The sequence below is a fragment of the Onychostruthus taczanowskii genome, unplaced genomic scaffold (genome assembly GCF_017590055.1).
Source record: "Onychostruthus taczanowskii isolate IOZ18803 unplaced genomic scaffold, ASM1759005v1 scaffold96, whole genome shotgun sequence".
NCBI classification, from domain to species: Eukaryota; Metazoa; Chordata; class Aves; order Passeriformes; family Passeridae; genus Onychostruthus; species Onychostruthus taczanowskii.
The window spans coordinates 1,759,313-1,774,419 of record NW_024507657.1 but is presented as its reverse complement, the minus strand read 5'-3'; the positions used below and the strand labels follow the sequence as shown (position 1 = coordinate 1,774,419).

Here is a 15,107-nt window from a genome sequence, read left to right as displayed (position 1 = left end):
AATAAATAAGTTCAAAATATCAAACTTTTCCTAAATATTAATTACATATAAAGTGATGTTTTTATATAAGTACAGGTCTTATTTACTTTATTAACATAAAACACATCTCAGTATGTTTTTTCTGTTTTCAGTTGTTTTAAAGCTATTCAATTTTTCTGGTCATAGTAGAATCCCTCATACCTCCTACTGCATTTTGTGATGACTATCACCTACTTAATATATTCCTCCTATTTAAGTTACTGAAATGGACGTTGCTTTGCTCCTTTGCAATCCCAAAAGACTCTTTAAAATGTCAGGCTGCAACTGCATTGTTTGCCTGTAGGAAAAAAAATTTGAGTGCGCCCAACAGTACTTTATCTTACTGAGTGTTCTAGAATATTCACAATCTAGCTCTCGCCCTGTTATATCTACTGATGTTGTCTAAGATGCTTTTATTAATGCTATGATTCTTCCACTTGCATTCAAATATTTTTTCAATGAAACTTGCTCCTTTATAACTCTCCAGACCATTAAAAATCAAATAAAATCATAAAAATCAATAAATTCTATTCAATTGCATTCTAAAACAAGTTTACAATTTAGATATATGTAATTATTAAAAATCTATGCTGGCACCAGACAGAAGCTTTGGCAGATTGTTCAAAGGACCGATTTTTTGCAGGCAAAATAAAACAGACATCTAGGACAGCAATTAAGATACATTTGTTGGTACAGCTTTTCAGCTTGTATCTCCTCCTTGAAAACAGTTCTACAGCGTAAGACCCTTAAAGACTTCTCTAGCTGCCTCAAGCCCAGCTTCTCATAAAAATCCTCAAAAATATTCATATTTAATTTCTTTAATTAACTTCTGAAATACAGCACTAGTCTGCCTCCTTTACAAAGACTACTTTGCTGAATCCGTTGGACACTGTCAGTGTTGATAAACTAAGCTCATTCCTCAGTCTTCTGCGTAGAACTGTTTGTGGGCAGTCTTTGAGAAACTGTGACATTCCAAGCTACTTGTGCATTTAACCACAAGGGTCAGCAGCACTCAAGTATTCACAGTATTTAAAGAAAATACAAAGAAAATAATTTATAATAACATAAAATAAATACTTGCTTTGTTACCCTTCCCTGTGGAAAAGAAGCTCAAAGATGTCCTGCAGAGCTTTTCAAAAGTCAGTATTAACCATTTTCAGTGTTTATTTACATCTACTTTGTAACTTGGTTAGTGTCCTAGAACAGTATTTTTATATGTGCTGTAAACTACGTTATCAAACAAACCCATGGAAAGAAGTAAATGCCACACCCAGCACTGTTTAAAGTCTTTCTTTCAAAACAGAGTTCATTATTTAACCACATAAAATGCTAGTAAGCTCTAATCAAATCAAACTTCAATATTCAGTGGCCCTTGTTTTGCCTCTTGAAGTCTGGGAAAAGATTACCTTGTTTCTAAAATTTTTTAGGAGTAATACATTTATTCTTAAGCCTCTTTTTTCCCCCACTGCTTAATCTTGTTCATTTGGTACATTTCTTCATTAAATACAAAACATGCCGTTTAACACAACACACTAACTTAACGGAAGTATCACCACGGAGTGAGCACAACTGTGAACACTACCAGGACTACCTTTCAACTGTGATGCAGCTCACTGACACTCTTGTATTTCTTTTGGAAAAAAAGCATAAGCAGTACTATTCATGGACATTAAGGACTAAAGCGCTCACAATAGGCAACTACAAAAGGCCTAAAAGCATGTGATAAACTCACACCAAACTCTGCACTAATGCCACCACCAACAGACAGCCACATGAAATGTTATTCTAATCAAATGATCAATAATTCACTTGAGTTCACTGAATCAGAAATCAATTGCATTAAAGGCTAGGTAAAATTTGGGGTTTAGATGTTTATTAAACTCGAAGCTTTAATGCTTCATGATCTCTGCTAATAGGCAGAGCTCCCAAATGTGTTCTCTCAGAACAGAAAAGGATCACCAGCACACTAAGAAAGATGCCAGGATATTTTTTCTAGTATGTGCTACATGCAAAAAAGTAGTGATCCTGACATTATAGCAGTCCTAACTCACTGAAAATTGTATCAACTTAATCTACTTTATACCATTTCAAGAAAGTAATTCAAGAATTTTTTTGTCATTTTGAAATTATGTCTCCACTTGACATGCATGACCTTACTCTGTTCCATGACTGGAATTACTAGGAGCCTTGAGACTATTTCTTCTGCATGGGCAAATAAAGAGAAACAGGTCTTCAACAGCTCCAAAAACCAACAAACCAAACATTTTTTTTTTAATCAGCATTACTGATTACTGACCAAATCGTCAATTTTTGCATTTGGAGGGAAGAAACATAATAGGAATATTACATCTGTAATACTGTTATCTGTTATTACATCTGAATCTTGTTAAATCTTGTTATTTGTTTTATTAAAAATATTCATACTACATTTCTGGTATAAAACAACAAGAGAAACAAAAGTCAAATATTTTACTATATGTGCAAGAGCCAGTGATGACTGACCATCAGCAACTGTTGGTAATAAACACTGTAAACTATTGTTAGCATTTAATCCAAAGAGTAAATCAATTGCAGGCACCAACTGTCAATGTTTTTAAAAATGCAAACCTTTTTCAGGCCCTGTAAAAAGTCCAAATTTATTCAATGGATAATGAAAAGAGCCAAGAAGTATTTCTACGGGCTCTCAGATTGTGAAACATGGATTAAGCTAGCACAAAACCAAAACTTTAAAAAAAATTACTACAGCTGAAAATGACACAATGCCTCTCTCATTCGCACTAAATAACAGCACAGCATATGTAGTAATTGTCATCTGCAAATCATTGTTTTATTGCAGAACAAGGGAGCAAACAAGATTATGGCTTTCCATTTTTCAATCTGCATCACAGTAAAAGTCTTGATTTCATCTTCAATATTTTTAAGAAAAAAATGGCAAAAATAGAGGAAAAAACTACCAACAACCACTAATAACGATACCACAACAAATTAATGAAGCCAAAGGCCTTCTGCAATAGGATTACATCACTGATGGATAAGGGAAGAGCAACTGATGTCATCTACTGTGACTTCTGCAAAGCATTTGACACTGTTTTGCATGATATCTTGGTCTGTAACCTGGAGAGACACATAACTGACAGACAGACCACTTGGTGGATAAGGAATTGGCTGGATGGTTGCACTCTAAATGTTGCCATCAAAAACTCCATGTCCAAGTGGATAGTAGTGACAAGTGGTGCTCCTCAGGGGAGAGCATTGGGACTGGTACTGTTTAACATCTCTGTCAATGATATGGACAGCTGGGAGCACCCGCAGCAAGTTTTCCAATGACACCAAGCTGTGTGGCATTCACTAGAGAGAAGGAATGCCACCCAGAGGGACCTAGAACAGGCCCAAGAGATGGGCCTGTGCAAACCTGTGGAAATTCAGTAAGGTCAACTGCAGGATTCTGGGTCAGGGCAATCTCAAGCACCAATACAGGCTGGGCAGAGAATGGGTTGAGAGCAGCCTTCTGAAAGAAAGATGTGGTGGTGCTCATGGACAGGCAGCTTACTGTGACCAGCCATGGGCACTCACAACCCAGAAAGCCAATTGTATCCTTAGAGCAGCTTCCAGTGGGCCTACACGAAAAGTTGGAGAGGGCCTTTTCACAGGGGCTTGTAGTGATAGGAAGGAGGGAATGACCTTAACATGCAGGAGGACAGGTCTAGATGAAATACTAGAATGAAATTCTTTACTGTGAGGGTGCTGAAATTCTTTACTGTGAATGGGTTGCCCAGAGAGGCTGTGGATGCCTTATCTCTGAAAGTGTTCAGGGCTGGGCTGGATGGAACCTTCTAAGTGAACCACGTAGTGGGCAAAAACTAAAACAAATAAACACATTTAGTTCCCCATATATGAGAAGAGGACATGGTAATTCAGTAACTAAAATTAAAAACTATTCATTATCAACTACAGATATACGGTAATATTGTTATTCACTGCAATACTGTAATATTCACTAACCTCTTAAAAGACATTTGATATTATTCTGAAAATTTCAGATATAAAATCTAAAAAGAACATGAGCTTAAGCTTAAACTTCTTAGCAGCTTCTATGTCTTGTGCACCAACACTGCACACTAGAACAAAGTGAATTTTTAACAGATTAATAGATTAAGTATCTAGAGCTAGAGCTCATTGATATCTCACTAATCTGGAAGAAGATTACTCTGGTATCACTTCCATTATTGATTTAAATATACTTTGGAAGAAAAGGAGATATTTTCTGCCATACAATAAATTAATTTTTCAAGGAATATGAAGCAACAGACTACAACAAATAGGAAACCAATCAATCAGAAGTGGTTAAGCTTTGATGAACATTGCAGGTCCATATGAGCGACTAAAGCGTCTTCTAACTGATGGTATCAAATCTGCTACTAATCCTGACACCGGGAGCATATCACAGAATCCTAGAATGTTTTGAGTTGGAAGGTATCTTTACAGCTCATCTAGTCCAATCCCCCAGCAATAAGCTGGGGGATTGGACTAGACATGAGGTTGCTCAGAGTCCTGTCAATCATGATGACGAATGGTTCCACTGAAGGAAAAATTATCACTTTGAGTAACCTGTTCCAGTGTTTCACCACCCTCATCATAAAAAACATCTTACTTATATCTAGTCTGAATTTACTCTCTTTTAGTTTAAAAATATTATTCCTTGCCATATCAATACAGGCTCTAATTTCTTGTCCCCGTCTTTCCTATAAGGCCATTTTAAGTACTGGAAGGTTATAATCAGCTATTGCTGGAGTGTACTCTCCAGACTGTACAGCCTCAACTCCCTCAGCCTGTCCTCATGGGAGAGGTGTTCTCATAAACTTGGTGTCTTTCTTCTGGACCACCCCAACAATTCCATGTCCTTCCTGTGCTGTGACCCCAGAGCTGATGCAGCCCTGCAGGTGGGGTCTCAGCAGAGCAGAGCAGAGGGGCAGAATCCCCTCCCTGGCCCTGCTGCCCACACTGCTCTGGATGCAGCCCAGGACACGTGTGGCTCTCTGGGCTGGGAGTGCCCATGGCTGGGTCATGTCCAGCCTCTCAGCCACCAGCACCCCCAAGTCCTTCTGGGCAGGGCTGCTGTGATCTGTCCATCCCCAGCCTGTGCTGGTAGCAGGGCTGCTCTGATCCAGGTGCAGCACCTTGCACTTGATCTTGCTGAACTTCCTGACAATCACATGGACCCATTCCTTGACCTCATCCTGGCTCCTCTGGGTGTTAGAGGCAGTTCAGGGAACACATTAAATTCTAATCTGAAGCCCTACTAGTCCTGTCAGCTTTGTTTTTTGGTGTTTTACACTAACTTTCTTTTCAGTTAAAACTAAGAATTGACAGTGGATGTAAGTGGTTTGGTCTTTTTTTTTTTTTTTTTGTTTTCACTGAATAGAAGTCAGAAAACAAAAATTATTATTTCTCCAAATACTGTGTTATTAAAAACTCTAAATTCTAAACTGATTTAATAAAGAAATATTAAAACAAATGCAGTAAGAAGCAGGTTAAAAAGCTGACTAGATAATTATTTAGGTAGCAGTGCAAAAAGAGCCATTATAAAGAAGTTCCTGAGTGAATTAAAAAACTCTCACAAAGCATTACTGCTTGAAAGAAAACCTGTTATTTATACAAGAAAGACTTGAATTCTAGATATCCCTGTACATTATGACTCCAGGTGACAGAAATTAGCCACCAGAGGGAGCCCATATAATCTGGTAAAACAGACATCACTGTACAGATACATTTCAGATACGCAATTATCTTTACTGTAAATGGTTTGTAGTTCCCATCAGTTCTTCATTTCAGATTCACTCTTATTTTTACAGATATAAATAAAAGCAAGTGAACTCTGTTTTGAATAACTATAAATAGCTAGAATATACCAAAATACTTTGCTTTGCATTGCCTTTTTAGTTTATTTCATCTGAAAGTATCCACCATCTCACATATCATAGTAACCCACAAATAATATGAAAATTATTAAAAAAGGCTTACATAGTCCTGGGGAATTTTAAAATATTGCCTTTAAACTGATTTAATTTGAAACCAACAGTGACATCCAGATGACAGTTTTTCTGCATTTGTTTTGTAAGCCAAGTCAGTACCATTTCTTACGTTGAATATTCAGATTTTTCTGAGGAGCCATCTCCTCCTTCAACCTAATTAATAAATACATCCCACAGACATTCGACATTTGTTCCGTGAATTATCTTTTCATCGTGATCAGTTCTCAGATGCAAAAAAGTGGGAGTTTAATCAAGAAAAAGCAGTCCTTAAGAGTGGTTGTTTCCTTTGCATTCTCAGAAGACTGATACCTCAACTTTGAGTTCCAAATCTTTTGAATTATCAAAGTTTTATGATTCTAAGTTAATAAAATAAATATACTAGAAGCAGTAAGCATTACTAATGTCACTAGAAGTCTGTGTTGCTAGTTTTTAATACTTCAAAACTTCTTGTGAATTTATATTCTTTTGCTGCTGAATTTGACTATGCTTTCTCCCTGCACCATGACTGCTTGACAAAGTTCACATCAATAAAATAATTTAATACTGTAAAAGAAAATCCAAGGTGCATATATTTACACAATAAATGTGCTATTGTTCCCTAAAATATTGTGCTTAACTTTCTTAGAATATATTTGGAGAAGTTTTTATTTGTCCTCAGAGAGCACAGATGGGATCTGAAGAACTGTAAAGCAGCAGGTAATTATAAATGTGAGCAATTTCTCCATTAAATTAAAAACTGAAGTATTACTTCTCTAAAAATTACAATGTTGTCTGGCAAAACCCATGCTTGATAGCATGACTTGAAGTGTGCAATGTTCTAGGACAAATTAGCATGGGTCTTGGCAACCCAGGCAGTCAGAACCTTAAATGCAAGATGGAGATCCCTCATCATGACATCTTGGCAACAGCTAATCCAAGAGGTCTGAACACCAAATTGTCACATGTCTTTGTCCTGTTTCAGACCAACTCAACTTGATACCCTGAAGTTCACACATTTTCTTTTTTGACCTTTACTGAGAAATTGATAAATACACAGGAAACTTTCCATATGTTCCGTATCAGCCCACTTGGATATCAGCATTACAGGATCACAGAAAGAATACGAAACCATCTTATGTTAAAAACACGTCACACACACATTGCAAGATACCTAATAATATTTAAAAATTCATTGATAATTTTCATTATCTACTCTGGTACGTACATTCCTGCTCTAGGAAAAAAAACCATCTTTGTGTGCCTCTACTAGAAGACAGAGCTGCTTGTGAGGACTCCTAGCACAGAAGGAAAGAGTACTACTAATTCCTGTATTTACACACCTAGTGTATATTCATGCCAATATTAAAGTGACACTACATAGCAGTACTCTGAGAATGCCTTTTGCCTTTTTATGCCAGTCCAGGAAAGTCTTACCACACCCAATCAACAGTCAGAAAGTACTATTCAATTTGCTTCTTACTACAGAAGCAATACACATTACTGTATATTAAAATAATTTTATATAAAAATAGATATTGTGTATCTATTAAAATGATAATTTGGTAAGCTCAACAAACTGATGCAACTGTTCCAATAGTTCAATAAGCAGCTTTATAGACATCTGCTCTTAATATGTTTATATTCAACGAAGTTCTGAAGCACAGTTTATGCAGAATCACAGTTTGTACAAGAAACACATAGCAGACAATACATAGTTTGTACAAAGAACTACAGCTTCTCGACCAATTTCCCAGATGTTCCAGGAAACTGCATAGTTTAGTAGTACAGACCAATAAACTACCAAGCATCATGAACAAAAGTACTACATGCACATAATGAATTCTGCATTACCAATTTCTACAAACCAGTTAATATCAAAGTCGATGAATACTAAGAATTTGAAAATATGTTAAAAATAGAGCACATCAACAAATATGAGTTTGACATTTCATTAGGAATAGAAATTCCAGTTTTAAAGCTAAGATTTCCTATTCTGTTAGTTTTAATTTCTTACCAGGTCTTTCCTTGCCAGTTCCTTTTGACTCAGCAAATTTCTGTATTAAACTCTCAACTGTAGTATTTGTCATGTTATTAATAAATTCCTCATGCACCTTCAAAAAAAAAAGCGATTAACTTCAAGAAGTAGCTTTTGCTGTAGTTAAAATTCAAAAACCTTCTCTATAAAATAAATTACAGGACTTAGAGAAATCAACAGATATTTTATCTAGGAAAACCTTCTCTTTTCTGTAGTATAAGCAAGTGTGGGCACACTACAGACAAAAAATGAAATGACAGATCTAGGTTTTACTTCCATTTCTTTCATGTTAAACAACTTGTGTATATATATACTTTTAAAATTTGTTGGCAACATATCTCACTATAATGTCAGGAAGACAGGCAGTTTTTTCAACCAGCACCAGTTTAGGGTGTGAACTGTCACTACTGTATTATCACAACTCCCACCTGCTCGAGTAATAAGCATTACTGTTGTAATAGTTTTGGTCTAGCAACATGTTGTTTTTGTCTAACAACATGCTGTTAATAGGTTTTTCCAACAAGGCAGGATGTGTATATACATTAGAAATAAACAGCATTACCCTTGTGATGACCATTTATTAGCAGAAAACCTCAATACTAAAGTATAAGCAAATAAAGTGACACCTCAAAAAAAAAAGAGAACTGTTTATAAAGATTATTCATTAAATAAACTTCCATCTAAAAAAAATATTATAAAAAGCTTCTGTTACTAAATATCTTTTGCTCATAAAGTCCAAGAGTATAAAATATTTGGAAACTGTTCAGAGTGGTATAATTTCTAGTTCTAATTAAAAAAGCAGTATCCTAAATCTGTGTGAAATTAGGGCTAAATTAATATTCAGGAAGCAGAATTTAAAAATACACCAAAAATTCTTCAACTTTTGAATTCTTCTAATTGTCCTAATATTTTTTTTCTTGATGACAAAATTCATCCAGTCTTATTCTGTGAACTATGTGACACTGGACTTAAAAATGCAACAGGAAGCCATGGAAATTTGACCTTATGTTGAATTTCACAGAATAAGAAATTCCATTGGATAGTTAAGGAAAAACATAAAGCATAATCCAAATATAGTACAAAAATACCTCTCCTATTTGTAAATGAATTTCTTTTATGGTATTTGACAATGACTGTATAATCTCTTTCATTCGAAGAAGGTGCATTTCTTCGATGTCTTGAAATTTCTGCAAACAAATATGAGAAATTAATCATAATGAAAATATTTCTTGAAACACTAAATCTTAAATTTCAATAATTAAATACAATAAAATGAAAAAATAACAAATAAGCCTCTTTTTTTTTTTTCTCCACATCTTAAACATAATAGTTACATTTAAGAAAGGTGCAGAATTCAGAGTTATGAAATAATGAACTTTAGAAAGCAAGCAATCATTTCAGAATCATTATTGAACTTTTTTACTTACTTTTTGAACTTTCACCTAATCTTTCAAAAAAAAAAATCTGATCTATTTCTACCAAAATATGTTTAGAAGGTGTTCAAGTTTCTTCTTTTCTTCATATCTGAAAAGTCTTTTTTTTTCATCTAAACCAAGAAATCTTATGTCTGAATCTGCTTTGCACTTCCTTTTTAGAACACTCATAAACATACACACTCTCTCTCTACTTAAATCTATGTTCTTTGCTTCTTTAAATATGATTTGTTTGATCTTTAAACTCATCATACCTATTTTTTACAGTTTGTTCCTTTTTACCCAGGCTGTCAGCTGACAGCCATTTTAAAATCACTTCCAAAGTTTTCAATGGCCCCTTCCTGGCCAAAAAACAGAACTAAAAATGTTCTCATCCTCCCCAACAATCAACCATAACAGTCTTGAAATCTTTGTTTACTTCTGCTCTTTCCTAGTTCTCTGCCTATTTCTGTAACTACTCTTTCAAGTGTGTCCAAACTTTGATGCACCACTTAATCCTCTCTCCAATTTGCACAGAGTTCTGTGAAGATCCTGATCTTGAACATCCTGCTACTTTCATTCACAAACCTGACTCCATGCATACAAGACATATATCTCTAGCTTCTTAGACCCTCAATCTTCTGCCATACTTATGTACCTCTGCAGTCATCACTCAGGGAGATTATTATGATTTTCTTTTTCTTCAGCAGCCTTCATCTTAATTACAGAAGATACAGCAATCCTCTGTACCCCACTCTATGATTTTCTTTCTTTTACTGGACATTACAAGACACATTTAAGCTAAACCAACTGATTTTGCACTGAAAGAAATGAAAATACACTCCTCACTGGTTTAGTTTTCAGAACTAATCAGCATATTTTCAAATTAAATGTATGTTGAATTAAGACAATACAGGATGTGCTTCACATAGAAGTGGGCTTCCATATATTCATGGATGTCATTTTTCCTATCACATCATCTTTAAAGTAGCCATTGTGCAACCAAACTATGAATGCAGCTACACCATTATACTTAAAATGAATTCCACACATACATCTTTAATTGGCAGAATGACAAATTTAATTTCCAATATGGACAAATGTGGAAAGTTTACAAGTGTCCGTAATAACATTAAGTGAAAATTTCAATTTTAAGTAAAAGCATAGTTACAGTTAAGGAGCTAAGGACATTTAGCCAAATGCGGTTTAAAAGGTAGCAAGAAATGGCATATGCATTGATACAGAGAACCTGAAATCTTCCAGAATATAGTCTTTTAAAAACCCCCAGGAATGCAAACAGCTGTAATGGCTTTTCATAACCTCAGGTAAATCCTGGGTAGGCATTTTAACAAACTGTAACTGTAGTGTTTCAATGGAATAATAATGAAAAGCCACAATGGATCCCAATATTAAAATTACTGTAAATGAGTCCATGGTGCCCAGCAATTCAGAGGATTTTCCACATAAACACAATGCATATACAATACTTCCAGAAGTTCATTATGCTTTCTTCCAAAAATTTCTTCAAAACACTTTCTAGAGTGCCAGCACACCACTGTGTCATTGAAGGACAGTGCTATCACAACATACAGAGTCAGTGTTTGCCTTTCAAACAAATCAATTTCCAAAGAGACTAGTTTTTTTAAATCTTTAATTTCAGATGGCTCCAGAAATTAAATAGAATACATTAACTGACTTCAAAAGTAACTCATTTAATGCAACACTTACCTGTGCTGTTTCTGTCATTTTCAGTTCAAAATCAGACTTAAATGCAGCATACTTCTCCACATAGAGTTTATAGGTATCTGTTGCTTTTTTAGATTTAACTGCTGCCTATAGATCAATACAAAAATGTGGCAAATGTCACATACAGTTTTTTTAAAGTTACTATTAAACGAAAGCCTAGGATGAAGTCTAAAAATTATCAGGGGCATACCAAAACAGAGAAGCATCACAACAAAATTTCAACACCAAATATCTCAGGTAAGAGCAAATTGAGATTTTACTATACATAAATCACACACAAGTGTAACAAATTAACTCAATTAAATCCCTTCCCGTTATAAGCAATGAAAATTTTATAAAAATATTTGTAGCAAAACTTATTTTGAAAAAAAAATTTTATTGCTGAAGTCATTAGCTCTTGTCAAATAGGAACAACAAATTTATATTTGCAACAGCAAAATAGGAAAAAAGAAGGGTTAGAATACAGAGCAAACAGTTACAAGTGCAATTCTGAAAGATTCAATGGCAAAAAACCCATGTGCTGAAGTTCTCTTAGAAATGAAGAGAGAAACTCAGAAGTATGGGCATTACATCAATGGATTACCAGATATTTGAAAGTGGAGCTAGTGCAGAAGTGCAGAATATAGTGAAGGTCAGATTTAGGCAGGCCAGTGTTATTATCAATAGTCCTTTGGACATTTATACTTTTCATTATTTGCTGCTAATAAACCAAAATCTTCTTTTTGGAACTTAAGTAGAACATAAAACAAAATACAGGAAAATCTCAGTATTACATGGAGAACAAAACTAAATGAAGTGACTGATTGTGGTAGACAAAAAGTTATTTTCAAAGTTTACAGCATGATGCATGAGATGAAGCCTTTCAAACCACTGATAATCCATTTCCAAATTAAATACCAATGAAAATCATCTTGAACACCCTTTTCTTTCCTAGCTTATTTATTCAACATGCTTACTATCTCTCCGAAATTTCCCATCATTTGTAACACAAAAGTATTCCTGAATTGTTAATGAGATCACTAAAGAGAATTATATATTTTCTATTTGTTCTAGTTGTAGCCCTCCTCCCCTCAATTTGCAATTGAATTTAAGTGCAAATCAATTTCATCTGTCTAACAAAAACTATTTTTTACTTACAATTATTTGTAAAGCTGACTGCTATCTGTAATTTCAAATGAGTTAATAGAAAGATGCCCTCTGGCAAGACAGAGAGAGAGATACTCTACAATTTCCAAGAGAAAAATAACTGATAATCATGAGTAACAGTATACCATTAGTACTTCAAAGGAACAGGATTCAAAACCAGTTGTTCGTTCAGTTACAAAGAAAGCCTAAGCATATCTTAGTCACAAAGTCTTCTACACTCAGCATAATAGAATGTGAAAATACTTTAAGTAACAAAAATATGGATTATTCAGAAAAGTTTTATCAAAACTGTCAGTTTATTATCCTGAATTTTACTTCATGATTCTCACTCATACACATTTACACAGGAGAATCACTGAGAAGGAGACAGTGCTATTGTGTTTTCCAACTGCCATTTACTATGCTGAAAATACAACATGCTCCCTGAAATCTTCCTTTTAACATTAAGGCTGCTTTGAAGTTGATTGCAAAATTAATCACTGAAAAGGAAGGAAATGTCAAGCTAAAATATGTAAAAATAGGGGTTTTTTGGTAAAGCATTTTTAATTGAACACTATGTGCAAGGGAATTTGACAAAACAAGAACACTCTCCATTTCCCATCATGTTTAATGGTGAGCAGAATGCCAGTATTACATGTTGAAGAGCAAATAAAAAACTAAGTACTCAACAGGACAGAAAAAATGATAAAACACATGGACACTGTATGATTAACTAGTAATCTCTTCTGAAAATAGGATGCGACTATTCTCAGGTACAGCAACTGCTAGAACTGTATTTACAGTACGTGACCAGATTTACAGTATGTGAAAGAATAAGGATCAGTCAACTGATTTTTTGCTGAGTCACTGTAAATAGAGAACTTTACATGTCAGAGAACAACAGGAAATTATTATGCAAGTTAGTATTAACTTCCAGCTTTAACAAGACTTGCAAGGTCTCAGATACTTTATTGAAGAATTTAAGGAGGTATCTCACCAAACATTTTACTTTGTGATATACTCTTAGTTATACTGGTGCAGATCCCTTGTTTTCTCAGAAAGCAGTGAATCTGCAATTTTGCCAGCAAATAGTTTTCATGTTGCACTGAAAGTAATACATCTATTTTCTACCAAAGGAAAACTAAATTAATACCATTTTTGGTCACTCTGTTTACAAAACTGCAAGTGTAAATTTGAATAGAGGCATGACTGAAGAGATGTGACAGTGTCAGTTACCTACTCCCACTGGAAACATATTTTAAGTACTTGCATTCAAGTACTATTCAATGACAGAATTGTATCTAAGGAAGATGCATAAACAGTAAAAAAATTACCCTCCTCCTTTAATGCTTCCTCTTTCCCCCTTCTCACGCAGACATCTCTCAAGCTGATTTGTTTGTTTCAAATGAAGGATTAATGCTACATCTTAAAAAGTCTTCCCTCAAGTCAACCTTTCCTACTGAAACTCTATTTACAAGAATTTTAAAAAATTATACTTTGAATACACTGGCAGGAAAACATCCACCAACACACATCTGATTCACGTCTAGAATCCAGCATGAACTCTCATTTGAGACAGAAGCTGGGGGGAAAAAAAGCTAGATTTATACCAAGATAAAATAATTGAAACATAGTCAACAAAATAACTTTTGTCATCACTGAAAAGGAGGACAATAACCAATGCTATCTTCTCCATCAAGATAGCAGGACTAAAAGCAAAAACATCATTCTAACAAGAACCAAGTCCTACACAGACCAGTTAATTGGAATGGAAATAGCCAGAGGAATCATGATTTACTAAGAGAATTTATGACTAGAGACAAGGAAAGGTGACTTCTTTCCTGTAGTAGTTGGATTCCTGAAAAAAGGAAAAAGTTACTTTTTTCCCAGCAGGTCAAGGAAGGGGACCTTTCCCTTCTACTCAGCAGGCCCCACCTGGCGTAGTGTCTAGTTTTGGAATTTTTATTGCAAGTGAGACATGGACATACCGGAGAGAGTCCAGTAAAGGGGCATGAAGATGATGAAGGGACTGAAGCATCTCACCGATAAAAAAAACCTGAGACTGCTGTAACTGTTCAGCCTGGGCAGGGAAGCCTGAGGGAGAATCTTACCAATAGATATAAATACCTGAAGAGAGGCTACACAGAAGACAAAATCAGGCTTTTTTCAGTGGTGCCCAGTGATAGAACCAGAGACTATGGGCACTAACAGAAAACACAAAAGGTTCCCTTCCTCTGAACAGAAGGAAACACCTTTTTCCTGTGAAGGTGATTCAGCCCTGGCACAGGTTGCCCATAGAGACCGTGGGATCTCCATCCTTCTACTATCCTAGCAGAAAATACTAGAGAGCTGTCTAGACAAGGTCTTGAGTAACTGGCTTTAGATGGCCCTGCCTGACTGAGCATGAGGAATAGAGAGGATAACTTTCTGAGGTCCCGGTCAACCCCAGATATTAAGTGATCCTGTGAATGGATCAACCCTCCATCACAACCCAAGGACAGTACTAAATACATCAAGACACTAATTGTATTGACTCATTGTCAAGATCCCTTGAATCTCTAATCCATGAGACTGGAACGTTTTAAAACAGCAGTGAAAGCATTGATAACATTTTCTTTATTGAACAGACTTCAAATACTAATGTACTCAGCTACTTTATCTCTTTGCTGGGATAACACAATTACTCCTGAGTTCAGTTACAAGGGCATTGAGCATTCATGTAAGGAAATATATTCAAAAATGCAAGAGATGCTAAGACAA

General features: G+C 35.2%; 1 protein-coding gene across 7 annotated transcripts in view; it reads right to left on the bottom strand.

Moving 5' to 3' along the window:
- Positions 1-15,107, bottom strand: part of FCHO2 (FCH and mu domain containing endocytic adaptor 2) — an 83,636-nt gene that overhangs the window by 51,244 nt on the left and 17,285 nt on the right. For all 7 annotated transcript variants that reach the window (XM_041426875.1, XM_041426877.1, XM_041426878.1 and 4 more), the window contains exons 6-8: positions 11,205-11,309; positions 9,153-9,251; positions 8,044-8,140 (exon numbers count right to left, since the gene is read on the bottom strand). In XM_041426875.1, coding sequence (XP_041282809.1) covers positions 8,044-8,140; positions 9,153-9,251; positions 11,205-11,309 — 301 coding nt within the window. The remainder of the gene's footprint in view (positions 1-8,043; positions 8,141-9,152; positions 9,252-11,204; positions 11,310-15,107) is intronic.